Source organism: Protomyctophum bolini (genome assembly GCF_963924005.1).
Source record: "Protomyctophum bolini genome assembly, chromosome: 5".
NCBI classification, from domain to species: domain Eukaryota; kingdom Metazoa; phylum Chordata; class Actinopteri; order Myctophiformes; family Myctophidae; genus Protomyctophum; species Protomyctophum bolini.
In genome coordinates, this window is record NC_137866.1 from 19,233,407 (window position 1) to 19,253,406 (window position 20,000).

Genomic DNA, 20,000 nt, shown 5'->3' on the forward strand with positions numbered 1-20,000 from the left:
AAAACTATACTGGAGAACTACAATTGAGGACGGAACCGTGCTCACATATTGCACGTTGTGATTAGCTGGAAGGTGTGCCGTTCTGAGCTGTGATTGGCTGAGCATCATCATAACCCATTTTGGGTGGGAACCCCTTTTGGTGTTTTAAACATTATGTTATAATTGTGCTATTGAAAAATAGCATATCTACAAGCTCACGCTACGAGCTAGTATGTCTGCTATTTTTGAAAAATCGTGAAAACATTTCAGAAAACTGGAGGATTTAGAAGATTTTTTTTTATTTTGAGGTCAGGCCTAAATGGATTAAGTATCATTTGAGCTTCAGACCTCAATCCTTGCGTACAGAGAGAGCTCTGGCAACCACTTCATTTCCCTTGCTGATCCGTGTCTCTGCTATCTGCTCAGAGAGCCTCCCCTTCTTCCTGGAAGAGGATGCTAAACGGTGATGTTCGCAACACATCTGCTAATCATCAGTCAAACTATCATCCATCCAAAAATGGTTTTCTGCTATCAATATGCCTTTCTGTGTTTTTTTTCGTCAAACCCAGAACTATCTGTGCTTGTGTGTGTTACACAAGCACCACACAAGTTGTGCAGTCGTAAAAGTCTAGTTCACCCCCTGGCATCAACATTAAAAACAAAACAATTACACCCGTGTTAGATTGTTAATCCATATAGGCCTGACCTCGAAATTTAAAAAAGATTCTTCTAAATCCTCCAGTTTTCTGAAATAAATATTTTCACGATTTTTCAAAAATAGCAGATCTACAAGCTCATAGTGTGCCACTGAGTGGCGCGCTATGAGCTTGCAGATCTGCTAACACCAAAAGGGGTTCCCGCCCAGAATGGGTTAAGTGAGTCGTGCAACTCTGTGTGGGGGTCTACAGGGGGTCCCCGGAAGTTACAGACTCAGAGGAACGCGCCCAGGGCACTGGGCCAACCAAACGCTACTTTCAGGCTCGGACAGACCCAGGCAGCCAGCCAGGGACACAGCCACTGGGACACACATAGCTGTCTATAGGAGTGGTTGCACCACTCAAAAGAATATATCTCCAACTCAGTCACACACCTGTGTATCGCTATGGCAAAATGCAATTTTAGAATTTTATGCCTTATTAGGGCTCAACATTTTTTTATATACTATTTAATGTATGTTTATTATAAAAATGGAATGTCTACTTAGAGAGGTTATATCTGTAAAATAAATAATTGTGTTAACTAAAGGACTTTCAAGTTTCGATAATTTGTCCGTTTAATTTCCCTGTTATTTAATATTTGGATACAAGCAACTTTTATCAAATGTGATACAGTAGAAACTCTTCAAGCGTTGATGACCTTCAACATTCATGAAGAAGAATATAACACACATTCCTTGAATAGTTGCAGTTTCATTGAGGTGTCCTTTGACACGGAGAAGAAATAAAAGGCCTTGAACACCAGATAACATAAAAGAGAGCTACTTTATAATGTCACAACTCTTTTGTCGTAAGTACGAGGGAGTTGTGGTGTGTGTGTGTGTGTGTGTGTGTGTGTGTGTGTGTGTGTGTGTGAGTGCGTGCACAAGCGCGCACGCACTCACACACACCAATGTGCACTTGCCTGCTACTACTTGTATCAGATTCAGAACTGTCTGAAAAATTTGACTCGGGCTATGCAATTAACCAAAATGATAGCGAAACTGACATTTAACAATAACCGACTTGATCTTAAATAATAATGATCAGATAACAACAAATCGACATGCTCACAGCACATCACGAAAGCTACGCATTGCAAGCTTGTAGATCAGCTATTTTCATCATTCATTGATCAGAATGGAGGTAGCATTGTGGGATTGATTAGACGTCATATCGCCCAGCCCTAAACTGGACCCTTTTAAAGATTCTGTATGCAGATCTTTTGCATCCTTGGTATTTGGTCCTATATGCGTAACAGCACACTCTGTTTCCATAGAAGGCTGTGTGAGAGAACCCAGAAGATGAGTGAACCCTCTCCTCTCCATTGTTCGCAAGGAATGTACATGTATGCCAGCTCAACTTACCTCCAATTATTTACTAATCATTCAGCCTGTGCATTTTAAGACTAGGATTTACCAGTCATGGACAACTTCCCATATTTCACCCAACTATGCAAGTCTCTGGATGGGAAGGTATAATTGTCGGCATCATTCTACATACACTGATGTCAGTACATGTCGCAGTTCATGTTGCAGTCTAGTAAACAAATCTTCAAAATTCATTTGCTGCCCAATCAAACTGTGTATGTTGGTATTTTGTTTGTCTAAACCTGCACCAAGTGGCTAAGACACACCAAGAGACTTCATTTCCCCCAACTATGTGGAGTGGTGGAAAATAAGTACCGGTACTCAAGTTTGTACTTAAGTAAAAGGTTGTTGTACTTTTACTTTCGCCAAACTACAAGCTCACAGCAGGCCACATCGCTATGCGTTGTGAGCTTGCACATCTGCCATTCTAAAAAGATTTTTATACATTTGGAACACTTGTGAGATGGGACAGTATTTTTACATTGTGGCATTGCCACTTTTACTTGAGTAAAATATCTATAGCACTTCTTCAACCACTAACTGTGTTCGGTTTGGTTTGTGGAGGTGAACATGCACGCAGGCACGCACATGCACACGCACATGCACACTCACACACACGCAGACCTACATAATTGCCTATACACAAGCAGAGACCCATTCCCCCCTCTCTTTTTCCACCTCCAAGCCTCCCTGGCGTTATCGAGCTGGAACCTGTCGCTAACCAGGCATGCTTGGAATTCCCCTCCAGCCCACCGGGATTGACAGCTGCCGTAGCCAATAAGCAAAGGTGTGTGTGATGTAACTAACGAGTGGTTGTCGAGACCCCTTTGATTTAAACTGACCTGAGCCCTTACAGAACCCTGAAGGTGCCATGTCATTGCTCCTGGACTGAGCCCTTACAGAACCCTGAAGGTGCCATGTCATTAATCCGACGGCGCGTTGGTCCGACTCGCCACATTACTAACTCTATCCCTAACCCTAACCTTAGCCGCATGCAAAGCCACGTAGTCGGAATAATGGGATATCGGAATTATGGGCAGTGTGTGTGTGTGTGTGTGTGTGTGTGTGTGCTACTCACAGGCGAAGAACTGCCATGGCTTGTACGTCTGTCCAAAGTCGACAGATCTTTCTAGAACCCAGAGGTCAGGTCGAGGAGAGTTGGCGAACTTGATCAACACATAGGCAACGTGGAACAGCTGGGGAGAAACACACACAGAGAAATATTCCTGTTAGCTACTGCTGACAATACATACATTTAGTTTCTGAAGAACATATATACAGTACTACAGCACGGGTACGTGGCCGTGCACACATAGACATCAAAGGGCCTGCCCTTTTACCAGTCTGCAAATAGTGCCCCTCTCCTACCATGAATGCAGCTTTTACTACGGTGAAAGAAATGCAAATGCCCACTTCCCATGCCGTGCCTGAGAGCAGCAATCAAGATAATTGCCTTTTTCCCGGACTCTCATAAACTGGAATGCAGCATTTTTATTTTTGAAACATTTTTCCAAAATAGCAAGTTCACGATGTGTTGTTGAACGGTTCCGCTATTTTCACTCTTAAGTATAGAGTGCTTAAGACAGTGATTAATATCCTAGATATTCTAGATGAAGAGAACTTGTTGAAATGCCGCTGGCGAGGCGCCGAGAGGGGAGGAGAGGATATAATAGTGAAGAAACAGAACAGACGCGACAGCGCCGTGTCCTATCGCAATGAATAACACCCGCCGTGACATTATCATGAATAACATCCGCCGTGACATTATCACTTGACCTGGAACACTATGACACACCAGGGAGCATTAAGTCACGACTACACACCACTGTGGTCGTACTGTAACGCAGTGAGTTCTTGTTATGTGTCATGTTAGGAGTTAATGATACAACTTGTCACTCATAAGAGGTTCTCATAATGCATTCCAGATGTCGTCCCTGTGTCTGCCTGTCAGTCTCTGGTTACAGCACTGGGCTTCCAAGTCATTTGTTTAAGCTACGGTTCCTTGCGCCGGCCTGTCATCTCCCGTTCTCATGTGTTCATTTTCCCGACAGGCTCTAAAAAGTTGGTAAAGGACTGATGACAGCTGGTCTCGTGGGTGGAGAGAGGGAATGAAATGGGAGAGGGAGAGAGAAAGAGGGGGAGATCCAGAGGGACGAAAAGGAGACATGAGAGGAGAGGACAGGAGGGACGTGGGGAGGACTGGGGAGAGGATGAGGAGAGGCTTAACCCATTTAGGCCTGACGTTGAAATAAAATAAATTTATTTTTTAAATGTCATTTTTTTCTGAAAAACCTCATGTTTCTGTATCAGTGGTGCTCAATATTTCGTGTCAAGGACCCCAAAAAATATCTGTAATTGGCCGCCGACCACCATCTGAAAATATGTTGTTCCAGGGACCCCCCAGAAGCAAAGATTTTCACGATTTTTCAGCAGACCTACAAGCTCATAGCGCGGCACTCATAGCTATGAGCTTGTAGATATGCTATTTTTCAATAGCTAAAGTATAACATAATGCTATAAACACCAAAAGGGGTTCCCGCCCAAAATGGCTTAAAGGGGGAATGAACACTTCATATTTTGACAGTTAAACACAGAGCTGAAGGTAATATTGTTAATTATGAGTGTGTTTAATTTGTAGGCATTACTGTGAGCCGGCACTGACAGCTGCTGTACAATTAACTGCAATTCAACAAAAATGAAACGCGACCGCATTTAACCCCATTATACCGTCAACCCAGTCAAAATGACCACTGTGGAAACGGCCAATAGGTTGAGGGCAGGAAGCAAGATGGAGGTGGACAGATGGAAAAGCGAGAGATGAAGGGAGTTCTGCACTTATATTATGTCTGTCAGATGAAAACGAATGCCGTACAATTACCCCCATGGGCACATCACAATCAATCATAATACGTTCTCTCATTGCCGGCCTCTTGCGTGTGTCCAATGACAGTCCAGTGTATTACATCACATGAGGGACCAGATGTTATGACATGAAATAATGAATCTGAACTAATTCTCTAATTCATCTCATTATTGGAGAGAGAAATTGTAAACATGGACTATTTCTCTGTGAACTTAAGCACATTAACCCTGGCAACACTATGTTGAGCATGTCATTATAGGCAAAGGCATTGAAAGAAACTAGGGCTGTCAGATGGTTAAAAACTTTAATCAGATTGATGATAAAGTATAGCAAACGCCCCCAAAAAGACCTACAGACCCCCTAGGACTTGAACCACAGGTTAAAGTCCTGTTTCTCTGCCTCGGGATCAGCACAAAAGACACACGGGTATACGCACACACACGTGCACGCACACGCACACACACACACACACACACACACACACACACACACACACACACACACACACACACACACACACACACACACACACACACACACACACACACACACACACACACACACACACACAGCCTTTGATCATCAGTCACTTGAATAGTGTGTGTTCTCTGGACTTCCTCTTTTTGACAGGCGACTATGTCAGAGGTGATGACATGCACACATGCATGCACATACGCACACATTCATACCACATGCACACTAAGTAGCATTGCACTCACAAAAAAAGTATTTGCAATGAAACGTGAGAACAAAGAGGTGTGTGTGTGTGTGTGTGTGTGTGTGTGTGTGTGTGTGTGTGTGTGTGTGTGTGTGTGTGCATGCTTGCGTGCGTGTGCATATCATGTGCATGTGTGCATGCAAGCATGTACGGTCATCCTTCATTCTTGTCTTTAAAATGCTCCAATAACCTGAAATAACAACCAAACATAATTTTTTCCAAGCTGAGGGCAAAGGTAAGGTGTGTGTGCGTGCGTGCGTGCATGCCAGTCACATATGCAGTGAGTGACAGGGAAGAATGTGTGAAGTCTCTACATGTTCCTCTGGGCCATAGGATTAGCATTCCATTCATGCAAAGCTTTACATTTAAACTTGAGACTTGACTAACATAGCTTACATTATATATTGAATTTAAACAGTCATTCTCAACTTTTACTCGGTTTGAAAACGCACGATATTCTAATTACCGTATACGATTCCCCGTACATGTCCATGACTACTATAAACAATCAATAACCATAGAATAATCTCAACCTAATAACTATAACTAAATACACCTTTAAATCGACTGTATAGGAATGATCCATCTTTTGTGCTTGCTTGCTTGCCTTAGGCTTAGAATATAACACTCTGATGTTGCGTTGTCTTATGTGTTCTTTTGTAATGTTTTGCATTTTTGTGTTTACAGTATATTGTAATTCTGTCTCTAGCACAATGAATGTGAAGGCAGATGTCCATCAAATAGTGAAGTGTCTTACTCTTAATTAACCTTTGTGATGGTCTCTTACTCAAATACACTCTCTCTCTCTCTCTGTCTCTATGTCTCAGTGGGAGCCAGTCTACTGGCTATAGCCGGCTGGCACACGCGCACGCACACACATGTAGACAAAATAATTCGCTGACACACACTCACACATTCATGCATGCACGCACGCACGCACCTCAGCTATACCTCCCCATGATTTGTGGATTACTGGGGGCCTCCTATAGGTCAACCTATAGCTGAATGGACCGCTGAGCCATCAATCAAACTGATGTTACTATGACAACAGGTAGCAGGTCAGACAAGGGGTAGAGAGACATAAAGACAGACAGAGACAGTGAGAGAGGCAGACAGACAGACATGTGAAGCAGATCTTGGTAGACAGAGATGTTCTAAAGTTTCCTTGGCGAACAGAGAACTCAAAGACTATAATTATATGAAGTTACAAACTATTTTCGCAGCTATACAGCACGTCTCACAACTTTAACTTAGCTCAGCCATGTGCGTGTGATAAGGCTGTACCCTAGCCCTTATTTTAGGACTCGAACTTTAGCAGGAATTTCCGAGTGAACATTCGGACCATTTGTTTCTAATTAATTAAACAAATAACCGTCTCGATCAGAGCGCACAGCGCGTCAGTTTACAAACAAAATAATGTGTCACTCTCTCGGTTCTGCACTGCTGTACTGGAGAAGTATATAGCACTTTCGGTTCTGTCGAGAGCAGCGCAACACAGCGCAGCGAGAGAGAGAGAGAGAGAGAGAGAGAGAGAACTAACCTTTTTCTCAAATTGTGCGATCGTGCTGGTGTGTGTGTGTGTGTGTGTGTGTGTGTGTGTGTGTGTGTGTGTGTGTGTTGCTGATTGGCTGCAGGCCCATCACCAAATGAATGTGCACAGGGGATTTTGGAGAGGGACAGCACAACAAGGAGATAGACATAACTTCTGACAGGAATGCACTAGAAATATCACATTCTCGCCAAGATATATTTTCTAGTTAATAAAAAAGGAAAAAAATAAATAATATATAATATAATAAAAAAAACGAATGGTTCAAACCCATTAATTAAGATTTGAGTGCCAACCCTAACGAGCGAACGTTCGAACCTTGAATGTTTGGGGACAGCCTTAGCGTGTGAGTGCATGTGTGTGTGTGTGTGTGTGTGTGTGTGTGTGTGTGTGTGTGTGTGTGTGTGTGTGTGTGTGTGTGTGTGTGTGTGTGTGTGCGTGCGTGCGTGCGTGCGTGCGTGCGTGCGTGCGTGCGTGCGTGCGTGCGTGCGTGCGTGCGTGCGTGCGTTCTGCTATGGTGTACCACATAATTAGTGCCAAATTAGATCATCCCTTAATTCTCGAGTGCACTTTGTCCAAACAGCCTCATACAGACAGACAGTCGTACAGACTTTGGAGAGTGCACTTAACAGACAGAAGAGAGCATTACCTCATCAGCTAACCATGCAGGACAACATTGTTAAACCTGTGTCACACAGTGTGTCACGTACTGTACAGTACAGCGTGGGGAGCTTCTTCAGTGTTATGACTCATGACTATAGCGAAAGCAGAGGAAAGGTGGTTTTAGTGGCCTTGAAAAAGAAGCATCTGGGCTGTGAGTGTGTGCACGTGCGCGTGTATGTGTGTGCGTGTGTGTGAGAGTTGTGCAAGTTGGCTCCTGGCCAGTTAATAATTGTTCACATTCCTTGGTGACACCGCATTCCTGGTCCCTCAGGTAACCATGGAGATAAGAAATTAGACAAACAGCAGAGGGACAGACGATAGAGAGATCGAGAGAGAGAGAGAACCTTTTTTTTTATGTCGACGTCAGGCCTGAATGGGTTAATCCATGGCAGTGGTTCTCAACCTGTGGTCCGAGGCCCACTATAGGCCCACTATAGGCCCACTGGGGCCTATAGGTTAAGAAAGCACTGAGATGGAGAGCAGTGTTAATGAGGGTACAACGTACCTGAGGAAAATGAAAGAAAGAAAGAAAGAAAGAAAGAAAGAAAGAAAGGTGTCCCTATTTGACCTCTGTAGGTCACAGGGTCGTGACGCTGTCAGGGTGGAAACAACTGATTTCTGGAAGTCATTAAAGAGTTACATTTCTCAGGCTACGAGAAATACATTTCTCAGGTCTTATCGTTGTATTTGACACCTGCTTTGGCAATGTAAAAGTATTCTCGTGCCAATAAAGCTCCTTTGACTTGAATTGAATCGACAGATGGAGAGAGATAGAGAGAGAGAGATAGAGAGAGAGAGATAGAGAGAGAGAAAGATAGAGAGAGAGAGAGAGAGAGAGAGAGAAGTCAGCTGATCTCTGTCAACAACCACAGCAGAGAAAACACAGACCTGAGAACAGCACCACTGCCAATCACTGCATACTGCAACTCTGTGTGTGTGTGTGTGTGTGTGTGTGTGTGTGTGTGTGTGTGTGTGTGTGTGTGTGTGTGTGTGTGTGTGTGTGTGTGTGTGTGTGTGCGTGCGTGCGTGCGTGCGTGCGTGTGTTTTATGGAATGCAAGGAGAGGGCACAGTACGGGGGGGGGAGGGAAATGAACGGAGAAAAATGGATAAAGGGATCATGGAAAAGGAGTTGTGAAGGAGAGATTGATGGAGGGAAGGAAAGGAGGATTGATGGAGAAAAAGAGAGAGAGGAGGGAGGGTGAGGGAGGGAGGGTGAGGGAGGGAGGGGGCACAGCTGTCTCCGTCCATATAGAAAACACTTGCCGTTTGTCGTTTTCATTTGTTCATCAATGCATACATATAAAAAAAAAAAGATCCCGGGAATATAGGGAAGTAGCAGCTGTGTGTGTGTGTGTGTGTGTGTGTGTGTGTGTGTGTGTGTGTGTGTGTGTGTGTGTGTGTGTGTGTGTGTGTGTGTGTGTGTGTGTGTCAGGGTCATTCCTGGCATTCCAAGGCAGTTGGCAGAGCTGGTTATATGATGCCATCTCCTCCTTGCTTTCTCCTCCTGTGTTGTCTCTCTCTCTCCTGCCTGCTATAACTCAATCTCTCTCTCTCTCTCTCTCTCTCTCTCTCTCTCTCTCTCTCTCTCTCTCTCTCTCTCTCTCTCTCTCTCCAGTGGTTCCAGACAGTATATCTCAACTCAACGTTTATTTAAAGAGCACATTTAACCTTCAACCAAAGGGTCAAAACAAAACACAGTAAGGGGACTTAAAGGGGGGGAGATGAGAGGTTATATACACCAGTATGAATCCAGTCCCACACCTGCCTCTCCACTGGCACCGTTCCAGCATGGAGTCCAGGATTCAGACGGATTCAAGTTGCTCTATAAGGCTTTGTATGATGACACACGCACGCACGCAAGCACGCACGCACGCACGCACGCACGCACGCACGCATGCCTCTTCTTCCTAGACTATAATATTTCCTGTAGTAATGCTGTAGGCTTACAGGGATGTCATATCAGTCTTAGCAAATGAAGGCTTCTCTACATATTACACTATTCCACTCATCTACAGTTATTCAACACTAACTACTACTCGTTCATTTTCACATCTATTTCACCCTCCCGACAGAATCATGACCATGGAATCAGATTTTCGAAGTCGTCGTGCGATGTCTGTTGCCAGTCGCCAAAGCTCACGACACGCCACGGCGCGACGTGTCGTAAATGGGCTATGTCCGGAGTGCGACACTGTATACCGTATAAATCAAGCATAACTGTCAAATAAAAGTCAAGAAGCATCACGGCATCACCTCCGCGACTAGATGATTTTATACAGCAGCTGCTTGCTGTGGCTAATAACAGTCTGTATGTACACAACTACTACCTATATAATATGTCCTCATATACTGTCTCCAGATGTCACTGCTCTGCCCAGAGGTATAGATACCTACTCAAATGCGCACACGCACGCACACACACACACACACACACACACACACACACACACACACACACACACACACACAGCCCTGCTACCTGCCATGACACGCTCTCTGCTCTCACTATTTCTGAAGCAAGACATTTACAGTACACGGTACACCTTCTGTCTGTCAGTAATAATTAATTGCATGTTTAATGAATTGCATTTTTATAGCGCTTTTCCAAGTGCTCAAAGCGCTTTACAATGGTTCATTCATTCATACGTTGGGAGGTGAAGCGCCGCACAGTCGACTTCCCACATTCACACACCGATGGTGGCGAGCTCACACCAACCAACTCATTGGAGGCAATGTAGGGTTCAGTGTCTTGCCCAAGGACACTTCGACAGGAGCCGGGATTCGAACCGCTGACCCACGGATCATTGGACGACCTACTCTACCTCCTGAGCCACAGCCGCCCCAATAGTACTAGGCTGCACAGATGTTCGTTTAACTCCGAGTCCATGAAGATTTACACAGTGAACTAGTATGGACACAATAAGGGACCGCTACTACACTCTTAATATTAGACTCTGTGTTTCTGTGTAGGTTAGAACACACCAGGAGTGACGCAGAAAATAATGAATACACAAAAAACGTGTTTGGTGTGTATGGACATGTAATAGGAGAGGAGAGAAGAAGAGATTAGAAAAAGGAGGCGAAGAAGAGCAGAGGAGATAAGGAGCAGACAAGGAGACGAGAAGACGTAGGGGCCGGAGGCGTAGATAGGATGGAAGCGGGAGAAACAGTAGGAGATATTAAGGAGAGGGGTAATGGAGGGCTGAAGGAGATAGGGCAGAGGGGAGGAGGACGAGAGGAGATAGTGGAACAATGTCCTCATGGAAAGACTGGGCGAGAGGCCCTGTCTCAAGGTGCTGTTATCACACAGAGACAGACAGCAAGGGGAAAGGAGGGAGGGGGGTTGGATAAGGAGAAAGACAAGAAGGGACAGAGAGAGAGAGAGAGAGAGAGAGAGAGAGAGAGAGAAGGGGGAGAAAGAATGAGGGTAGTGTTGGTGAAAGACAAGGAGTGATGTGTGATGGAAAGAAAGTGGGATGGTTATGACAACACCAAACAAGACTGCACTGCTAAAACTAGACAAAACGGAAGCGGACTAGACCTATAGAACATGGTCCATGGTAATAGAAGGCTTCTGGATGAGGTGTTGAAATGTCAGCCGTCGGTCTGATATGATTTATGACACCTGTGGGCCTCCAAGAGAGCCTCCAAAAAATTGGCAAAACACTACTATTTTAATGATAATATAATATAATATAATTTACATTATATTATACCAGTAAGATGCCGTGAGGGCGAGAAGCGACCTCGAGGTCGCGTGCACGACATAGTCAGATGTGACTATGTCTTGGTTTGACTTGATCTGGCCACAATCGAGACGTCACTAATTGGTCCAGGTCCTGACCGTGCTCGCTGGGAAATGCGACCCGATGCGAAAAGCAGCTGGCAAAAATATACCAAACGACTTACATGACTTAAGGCTGTGTCAGTGTGTATGCACATGCGTGCGCAGAGAATATCTGTGTAGGCCTATTATTTGTACTGTGCACACACCAGCGTGTGCACGTGCACGCTGGGAGCAGATTCCTGGTGCAGGAGTGAGGGCTGGTGGGATTGAGGACGGAGCAAACAAGGGATTTAAACATTCCAAGAGGAATTAACCACTTCACGCCCTCAACTATTAACGTCACTTCTCTCTTTCGCTCTTTCGCTTTCTCTCTCTCTCTGTTTGTCGTCCTCTCTCTGCCATCTCTCCAGTACTGTTCATATACTATTATCAGATGGAATTTATCAGATGGATAAATTAACATTGTTGATATTACTGTGTACCCATCTCCTATTCTTGCTGTCTCTATTACTCCCATTTCTCACACCCAATTATTCACCATGTCCGCTCTGTTTCTCTCCATCCTCTAGCAACAATCCACATCGAAATTAGACTAGAACAACTCTCTCTCATTTCAACAATTCGCTGTTGTTTCGACATGTCCTCTTTGACTACACTAAGCCCCTATATACCTTCATTACAACGGCATCATCCCACCTTAAAAACTACTGCACCTTTGTATTCGTATCCCGTAAACCCCGTAGAATTCTGACTTTCTAAGAACTTTCTCCAGGGAAAAAGACTGAGAAAGTGTTCTTTATTTTTTTCCAATCCTGCAGGCTGCTTTCCTGCCAGCTGAGACACCGACTGATAACACAGACTGAATACTACTATCAGAGGAGGAGAGGAGTCTAACCACCAACAGGAAACAGACAGATAACGAAGGGAGGAGAGGAGAGGGAGGAAATGAGGATGTCTTTCCATCCTCCAGAGTCCTTGACTTTTTACTCCTCGGCTGCTGACCCAGTCCTCCTTTCAGGTTTTTCAAGGGGGGGGTGATAGAGAACAGCAGAGGGATTAAATTAAGTGGTGGTCCTCATTACTGAATGACTGATGGGAGGAAAGGAAGGAGGGTGAAAAGGAGGTGAGGAGATAGGAGAGAAGAGGGAGTGAGGGGACCGTAGGAGTAAAGATGATCTTCACTTCTCAAGAATCTTAATGAGATGATCAACACACGCACACGCACGTGCATGTCTGTGTGTCTGTGTGGCCTACCAGCCTCACACCTGTCCTCCTAATTCCGTCTGCTTTTATACTTTAAATATAGTGAGAAATAATAATTCTCTATCAAAGCAATCTGAAGTCTTATTACCACTTTGTCTTCCTAAATCACCCATTTCCGCAGCCCCTTCTCTCTCTCTCTCTCTCTCTCTCTGTCAGTCTCCCAGTGTACGAGTTCTGTAGCCCATGAAGGCGTGCTAATCCTCCTATAGCTCCTACAGCTATATCTCTGACCACTAATTTACAACACCGTTAAGCTCCATACATCATCGTGCGACGGTGCCGCGTGCCAAAAATAGCAAATGTGAAAAGCTGCCAACGGGCCGCGGATATACAGAAGCTACTGTAGCAAATTACAATTTACCGTAGTTACTGTAGCAGAGCACTGTATGAAAGGGAAACGTTACAACATCACCGGGCGGTCACGGCTGAGCACGCATTTAGTACACCATAAATAGTGTCACGTTGCCATGAGCAACAGGGGTTGAGGTTCAAAGGTGACAAGATCTGTGTGAAGTGGACCTCGTCGTGCATGGAGTGACTGACTGACTGACTTTTTTCATGATAGATACAATTAACGTGTCAATGAATGAATGAATGAATGAATGAATGAATGCATGAATGAATGAATGAATAAATATACCTATAGTCATATTATCATCATTTTATGTCCACTCTATTTTATTTCCCAACCACTGAAAATGTGGAATTTATGTGCCACATACATACCCCCTATACTCTCCCTTGTGTGTGTGTGTGTGTGTGTGTGTGTGTGTGTGTGTGTGTGTGTGTGTGTGTGTGTGTGTGTGTGTGTGTGTTTCCCTCCCAGCAACCATTTTATGAGTTTAACTCTGTTGCGTTACCCTCCTATCCCTTCTCCCTCTCTCTCTTCCCTATACACTCCTTTATTTGTCTATGGAGTACATACATACATTCCTTCTCTTGCTACCTAGTTTCATTTCTTTAACAGAGGTTAAAGAAGAGACCGGTTGGCCAAGGTGCTTGTGTTTGGAACTAGCTACAGGTCCAGAGGTGACTGAGCCTTTGCAGCGGTGGACGCCAGAGTCTGGAACACTTTGCTCACCTTTTAGCAGCTTTTACTCAAAACTAAAAAAACTATCGTGTACCACCAGTATCGCCATATTTTATTATATCATTTTGTGCACAGTTGCCTGTAAAATAAAAATGTCTTGCTTTCCGTTTTTGCTTGTTTTTAATCTGACCTTGTATAGCACTTTGGTTGACCCTTTGCCGTTGAAAAGGTGCTCGATAAATAATGTTGAACAAATATGTTCTCCCTTTAGAAGTGCTTTCATAAAGATCCATATTTATATGGTGACTTACACAATGTTTACATTACATTTAACCATTCACACGGAGACGCCAGAGGTCATCAACTCATTCACGGGGAGCATTTAGGGAGTGTCTTGCTCAAGGACACTTTGACATGATGTCAGGAGGAGCCGTGCATCGAACCGGGAACAGTTTGACTCCGTCTCCTTCCCTCTCCCTCCCATGCAGACCCTCTCTCTCTCTCCACCCCCTGCCCCTTACATTCTCTCGCCCCATTCAAGGAAAAGAAAGGAAAGCAGAAACTCAAACATGCCGCTAGAGTTGACCCGACTAAAGCCAATATTTACAGTAACATTAACACAGACAAACCTCGCTCTTTGTGCTCTTTTCTTCTACTTTTCCCTTGTTGCATTACCTTTGCTCTTTATTTTGCACATTTTTGATGCGCGTGTGTGTGCGTGTGTGCGTGTGTGTGTGTGTGTGTGTGTGTGTGTGCATACGTGTCTGCACCAAACTTAATTGAAAATAATAGCAAAAAGTTATTAATGACCGGCACAAACATTACGAAAATAGACCCTCATGACTTTAAAAAGCAATGGCGATAATACAGCTCTATTGGTTTCAAGAGATAGACATTATCATGCATGTCCTGGGGTGAAAACATTTTAGAATACAGTTCAGAACTTCAGATGACATTCCGGTTTAAAATAAGATGAACTGCTCCTCCATTCATCTCAAATCTTTGTTTTCAAAGATTTGTTGCAAGTGATTTGATTTCCATCACAGTATCGACACCTGTGAGTTCAGGAAGCCCACCTGAACATGACCTCCACATGAAATCCAAATGGTTTTAAATCCAGTTGAAGCTAAGACCACAGAATGGGACCAACGACAGATTAACAACAGACCAAAGTAAGTCACACATACATCCGTGAGTTCCAACTGTCTGTCTTTTTCCCTCCATCTGACCTCAAGGAGCTCATTCATGTTTCATAGACATTAGCCTCATCCTATTATTAGCCCAGCTTGGCAGAGCTGATGGTAAAATACCATGAACATTCAATGGTGAATGGCTGGAAAGAGAGGACTCCCCTCCTTTTTTGTCTCTCTCTCGCTTGCATGCACGCACGCACGCAAACACAGTAGAGGCAAAGGGTTCTGTCTGTGTTTTGTCTAGCAGCATGTCATGTACTGCACGTACAGTATTTGGAGTGTTACGCAGCAAAAGGACAGATACAACTTTCACTAATATGTGATAATAACCATGCATACACACACACGAAAACACACACGTTTAGGTATTTAGCTAATGCTGGCATCCAGATGGCCTTACAGAGAAAGCAGCTATAGGGTTTAATAATGTCCTGGTCAAGCTATGATACGTACCAGTGACCATTTCATCACGGGCAAGAAACAGGTGAATTTCCCACGATTCAAACGCCACAATTACTTTTTATTGTGTCCGGTGTGAACGAATGAACCTTAACAACCAGGTCAGACTGCCACCCACATGTTTGTATTACCAGTAAGGACATTCCATTGTCATACATTCACTCCTTAAAGTACAACAACACACACACACACACACACACACACACACACACACTCTCCAGCTCTCTTGACCACGTTCTACATTTTGGCCTACAAATTGGCTCTAAGGTTGACGCCATGGGGGTCACCTCTCCACACACCACAGAGGTGCACAGCAGATCTGAGGCACAATGCAGCCAGTGGTTGAAGGTCTTTTGTTTGGGAGCAAAGAGGTGGACGGACCAACCAGCTGATTGGAATTGTCGTCTGGTTTCCTATACTCTTCCAGTTAGAAACGTAGGTTGACAAGTAGCCCTTGCCTGAAGCTCATATACGCTTAATATCAACCCTGGCAAATTGGCCTCTTGATGAGTGGTAGACGACGTAGCCTATGATTTCCCACAAGGAATAATCCTGGGTGTTACTTGCAATGAATTACATTTCTGTCAGGAGAGGACATTTAATGGATTGTAGCTTCAAATATGTCTATCTATAAAGATAGACAAATCATATTAAAAAAAAAGATAAAAACAGCTCCAAAAGAACCACACCAAACAAATTAAGCTCTCTGCTAATTAACTCCCGGTTTGAATCCCCTTTTCCCTCGAGCTACTTCAAAAGGACGCGGGAGACACTTGGCATCCGTTCTCAGTCAACTGTTTCCTCCGTGTTTGTTCAGCGCAGTGCTGTGAAAGGCTGCGACACTCAGAGACCACAATGGGCTGATGAAGGGGCCCATTGAGGACTGAATCACAGGGGAGGAGGAGGACTCTGTGAGGGACAGAGACAATGGATGGGAAGCCTGTGTGACGACACACTCAAATGCTCCGTATTCATTTAACCCATTTAGGCATCGATATTTAGAAAATGTCTTCAAAATTCTGACAGTTTTCTGAAATACGTCATGTTTCTGTATCAGTGGTGCTCAATATTTCATGGACCCCAAAAATGATATGTAATCGGCCGCCGACCCCCATATGAAAATATGTTGTTCCAGGGACCTCCCCAGAGGAAGATTACTACACTTCGGAAAACCTTCCGGTTTCCGAATGGCTTCTGGGAGGTAAACGGGTTCCGAGGAAAGGTTCTGGTCTGGGACCGCCTTTCCGAAGCTCGGAATGACGTCATTTTGTAGTTATATCACCTCCCTTTTCTGAATAAAACTTCGGAAGTCGGAAGGAGTATGTATTGCGCTTGAGACTCGACGAATAGAGGAATTAACACTGTGTGCTAGTGGTCGGCGTGCGTATGTGTATGTGTGTATATAGCGAGAGAGAGAGAGAGAGAGACTCATAGCTAAACCACACTCTGAAGGGGTTGCCAGTCCCAGATAATAACTATAAGTGTCCTTCATCTTCCTCTACCTCCTGTCACACAGACCATGTCTTCATTGTCTTGTCAATACAATTAGACTCTTTCTTTCACTCATCTGTTCATTTACTTTCTCTGTGGACCAGAGATGCTGTCTAATGTATTCTTTTATTCTCTCTCTCTCTTCTATGACCTAATCGCCCTCCCATCTTAGTCACGACTTCTAAAAGTCTCTCTCGACTCAATCTCTTTCATCTCTCTTTTTAATTTCTATGATCTAATCGCCCTCACGTCTTAGTCATGACTTGTAAAAGCCTCTCTCTCTCTCTCTCTCTCTCTCTCTCTTTCATTGTATGTTTTTGTGTTTCATTTATTTCTTGACTTCTTAGTCAGCGTTGTGGCATGACGGCTGTACGCTGTCACTCCTCCCTCTACGAGTCTGTCCATCCTTCCATCTCTCCTGTCACTCCTCCCTCTACGAGTCTGTCCATCCCTCCATCTCTCATTATCTATTCACCCGTTTCCATCTTTCGGTTCATCTGTCTCTCTCACTCTGTCAAAAAGTGAACTCTACCCACGCCCCCGCCCTCTCTCTGTCTCTCTCTCACTCACTCACTTGCACGCACGCACGCACGCACCCACACACCATGCTTTTCTCTGTCCAATTATTTCCTTCCCTCCCAATCCCCCTCTCTCTCCAGTAGCTTTATTTGTGGAGGAGTGGAAGAAACTCCATAGACCATGATAACAGATAGAGAGAGAGACATAGAGAGACAGAGAGAGAGAGAGAGAGAGAGAGAGAGAGAGAGAGAGAGAGAGAGAGAGAGAGAGAGAGAGAAAGGATGGAATGGAATGGAGTAGTGTTGACTAAAACTATGATGAAAAATGTTTGTCGACTACCTTTTTTCATTGATGAAAACTAAATAAAAAATAAGCTACGATGACTAAAACTAAGTCTAAATAAACAAAATCAACTGAAGATTGAGTAGTCGCCTAAACTCTTTAGATATTTAGTTGACTGCCTAAAACCAGACTAAACACTGGAATGGAGAGGGAGAAGAAAAGGGGTAACAGAGGGAGAGAGGGAAGGTAGATGATGGAAGATGGAAGGATATAAGGAAAGGTGGGAGAGAGAGAGGCAAGGGCAGGGTGAGCATGTGCTTGCATGCATGCGTTTGTGTGTGTGCATGCATGTGTGTGTGTGTGTGTGTGTGTGTGTGTGTGTGTGTGTGTGTGTGTGTGTGTGTGTGTGTGTGTGTGTGTGTGTGTGCATGGGTGGAGAGAGGTATGAGAGTTCAAAGCAGCAGGAAGTCAAAACTACAGACCCTAGCAATGACCTTTGAACTTTAAAAGACTGTCAGAGTGGAACAGACATGCATGACCAGGGAGCAGAACCACACACACCCACCCACACACACACACACACACACACACACGCACACGTATGTCGGTCATGATCAAAGCAGCTATTGAGTACAGAGTGGCAGGTTGATTGGAACCTGGTTTACATCCCCCACTCCCCACCCAGTACATAAATGTAAGAATGGAAATAGTCGATCTACAAACTCAGCGACTTGCACTGACTGCAATCATGCACTGCATGCAAGTTTGTAGATCAGCTATTTTCAGTGCGAGTACATTTTACTCACAGTCTTAATAAACTGACCCTTCCATCTGTCCTCCTAGCCTATTTCTCTCTTACGTCATTGTCATTCTTAGACCAAAGTACATTTGGCTCTGCTTTGACCTTTCAGATTCTGGTCATGGTGTTGTGGTGAAACACTTAATCAGGTGTTGGATGTGTGAGTCTTACCTGCACATCTATTTTGTTTCCTGTTGAACCCTATAGCATGAGCTCTCACACACACCCTTAGAAGATAATGGATATCGTGGCTTATCTCCCCTCACACACACACACACACACACACACACACACACACACACACACACACACCTGCTCCATGCATCAAGGGCACACTGACTGCATACATGTATACAGAGCAGACAGACTGGCAGACAGCTTAGCAAACAAGGGGATTGCAGAAGGTTAAACAGACACAGACAGACAGACAGACAGACAGACAGACAGACAGACAGACAGACAGACAGACAGACAGACAGACAGACAGACAGACATGAGGTCATGGGTGGACAAGGAGACTAAAAGAGAGAGGAAAGGAAAGACGGACTCCAGCTGGGAAAAAAACTGAAAAGGAAACCATTCAGCCTCTATCTGTGATTGAAATGTCAAATGTGTGCGTGCGAGCGAGCACATACATGTGTGTATGTGCGCGTGTTAAATTACGCTACTGTATTATAGTCTGTCTGCTTGTTTGTGGGCACCATTTTAAAAATAAACCAATTTGAGAAGTGAAAGCTATACTGAATCCTATACTCCCATTCTGTTTCTGGTTCACTTTATCATTTTGCATCATCCTGTCCCCTGCTATAAGAAGAGGAATTGACCTCACGTTGTTTTGAAAGAAAACATCACCCTGCTCTATCTACAGTACATGTGTGTCACCATGAATACAGCCTTATATGAGCTGAAATAACATCCAGCAAATAAGTTACTGTCTTTAAACAGAAGCAGACTATTTCTGACTACAACTACTCCCTCTCTCTTCCTATCCTCCCTTACTCACTTCCTCCCTTTCACTCTCAGCTCCTTCTATCCATTTAATGTATCTCTTTCATGTCCTCTCTCTCCCTCTCTCTCTCTCTCGTCACGGCCGAAGCTCTCCTATTAAGGTCAATTTAGTCTCTCTCTCTTTCTCTCGACCTCTCTCCTTATTTTCCTGCTCAGTAAACATAATGAATGACCAACAATGTTAAGTGTGTGCTCTAGCGTGTGCGTGCGTGTATCTGTGTGAGGCTTCACTTCTGAGAGAGTGAGACAAACATGATGATGAATAGATGGTGACAGACAAAGATGGATGGCTGCAGGCAGCATACGTAGAACGATGGAGGGAGAAGGGGCC

The 20,000-nt window shown here is 44.3% G+C and overlaps 1 protein-coding gene across 1 annotated transcript in view; it reads right to left on the bottom strand.

Annotated features, from left to right (window-relative positions):
- LOC308316234 (laminin subunit alpha-5-like) overlaps positions 1 to 20,000 on the bottom strand; it is an 89,239-nt gene that overhangs the window by 57,316 nt on the left and 11,923 nt on the right. Inside the window, 1 exon segment of the mRNA XM_080764730.1 lies at positions 3,123 to 3,240. Within this exon segment, the coding sequence (XP_080620856.1) occupies positions 3,123 to 3,240 (118 nt within the window).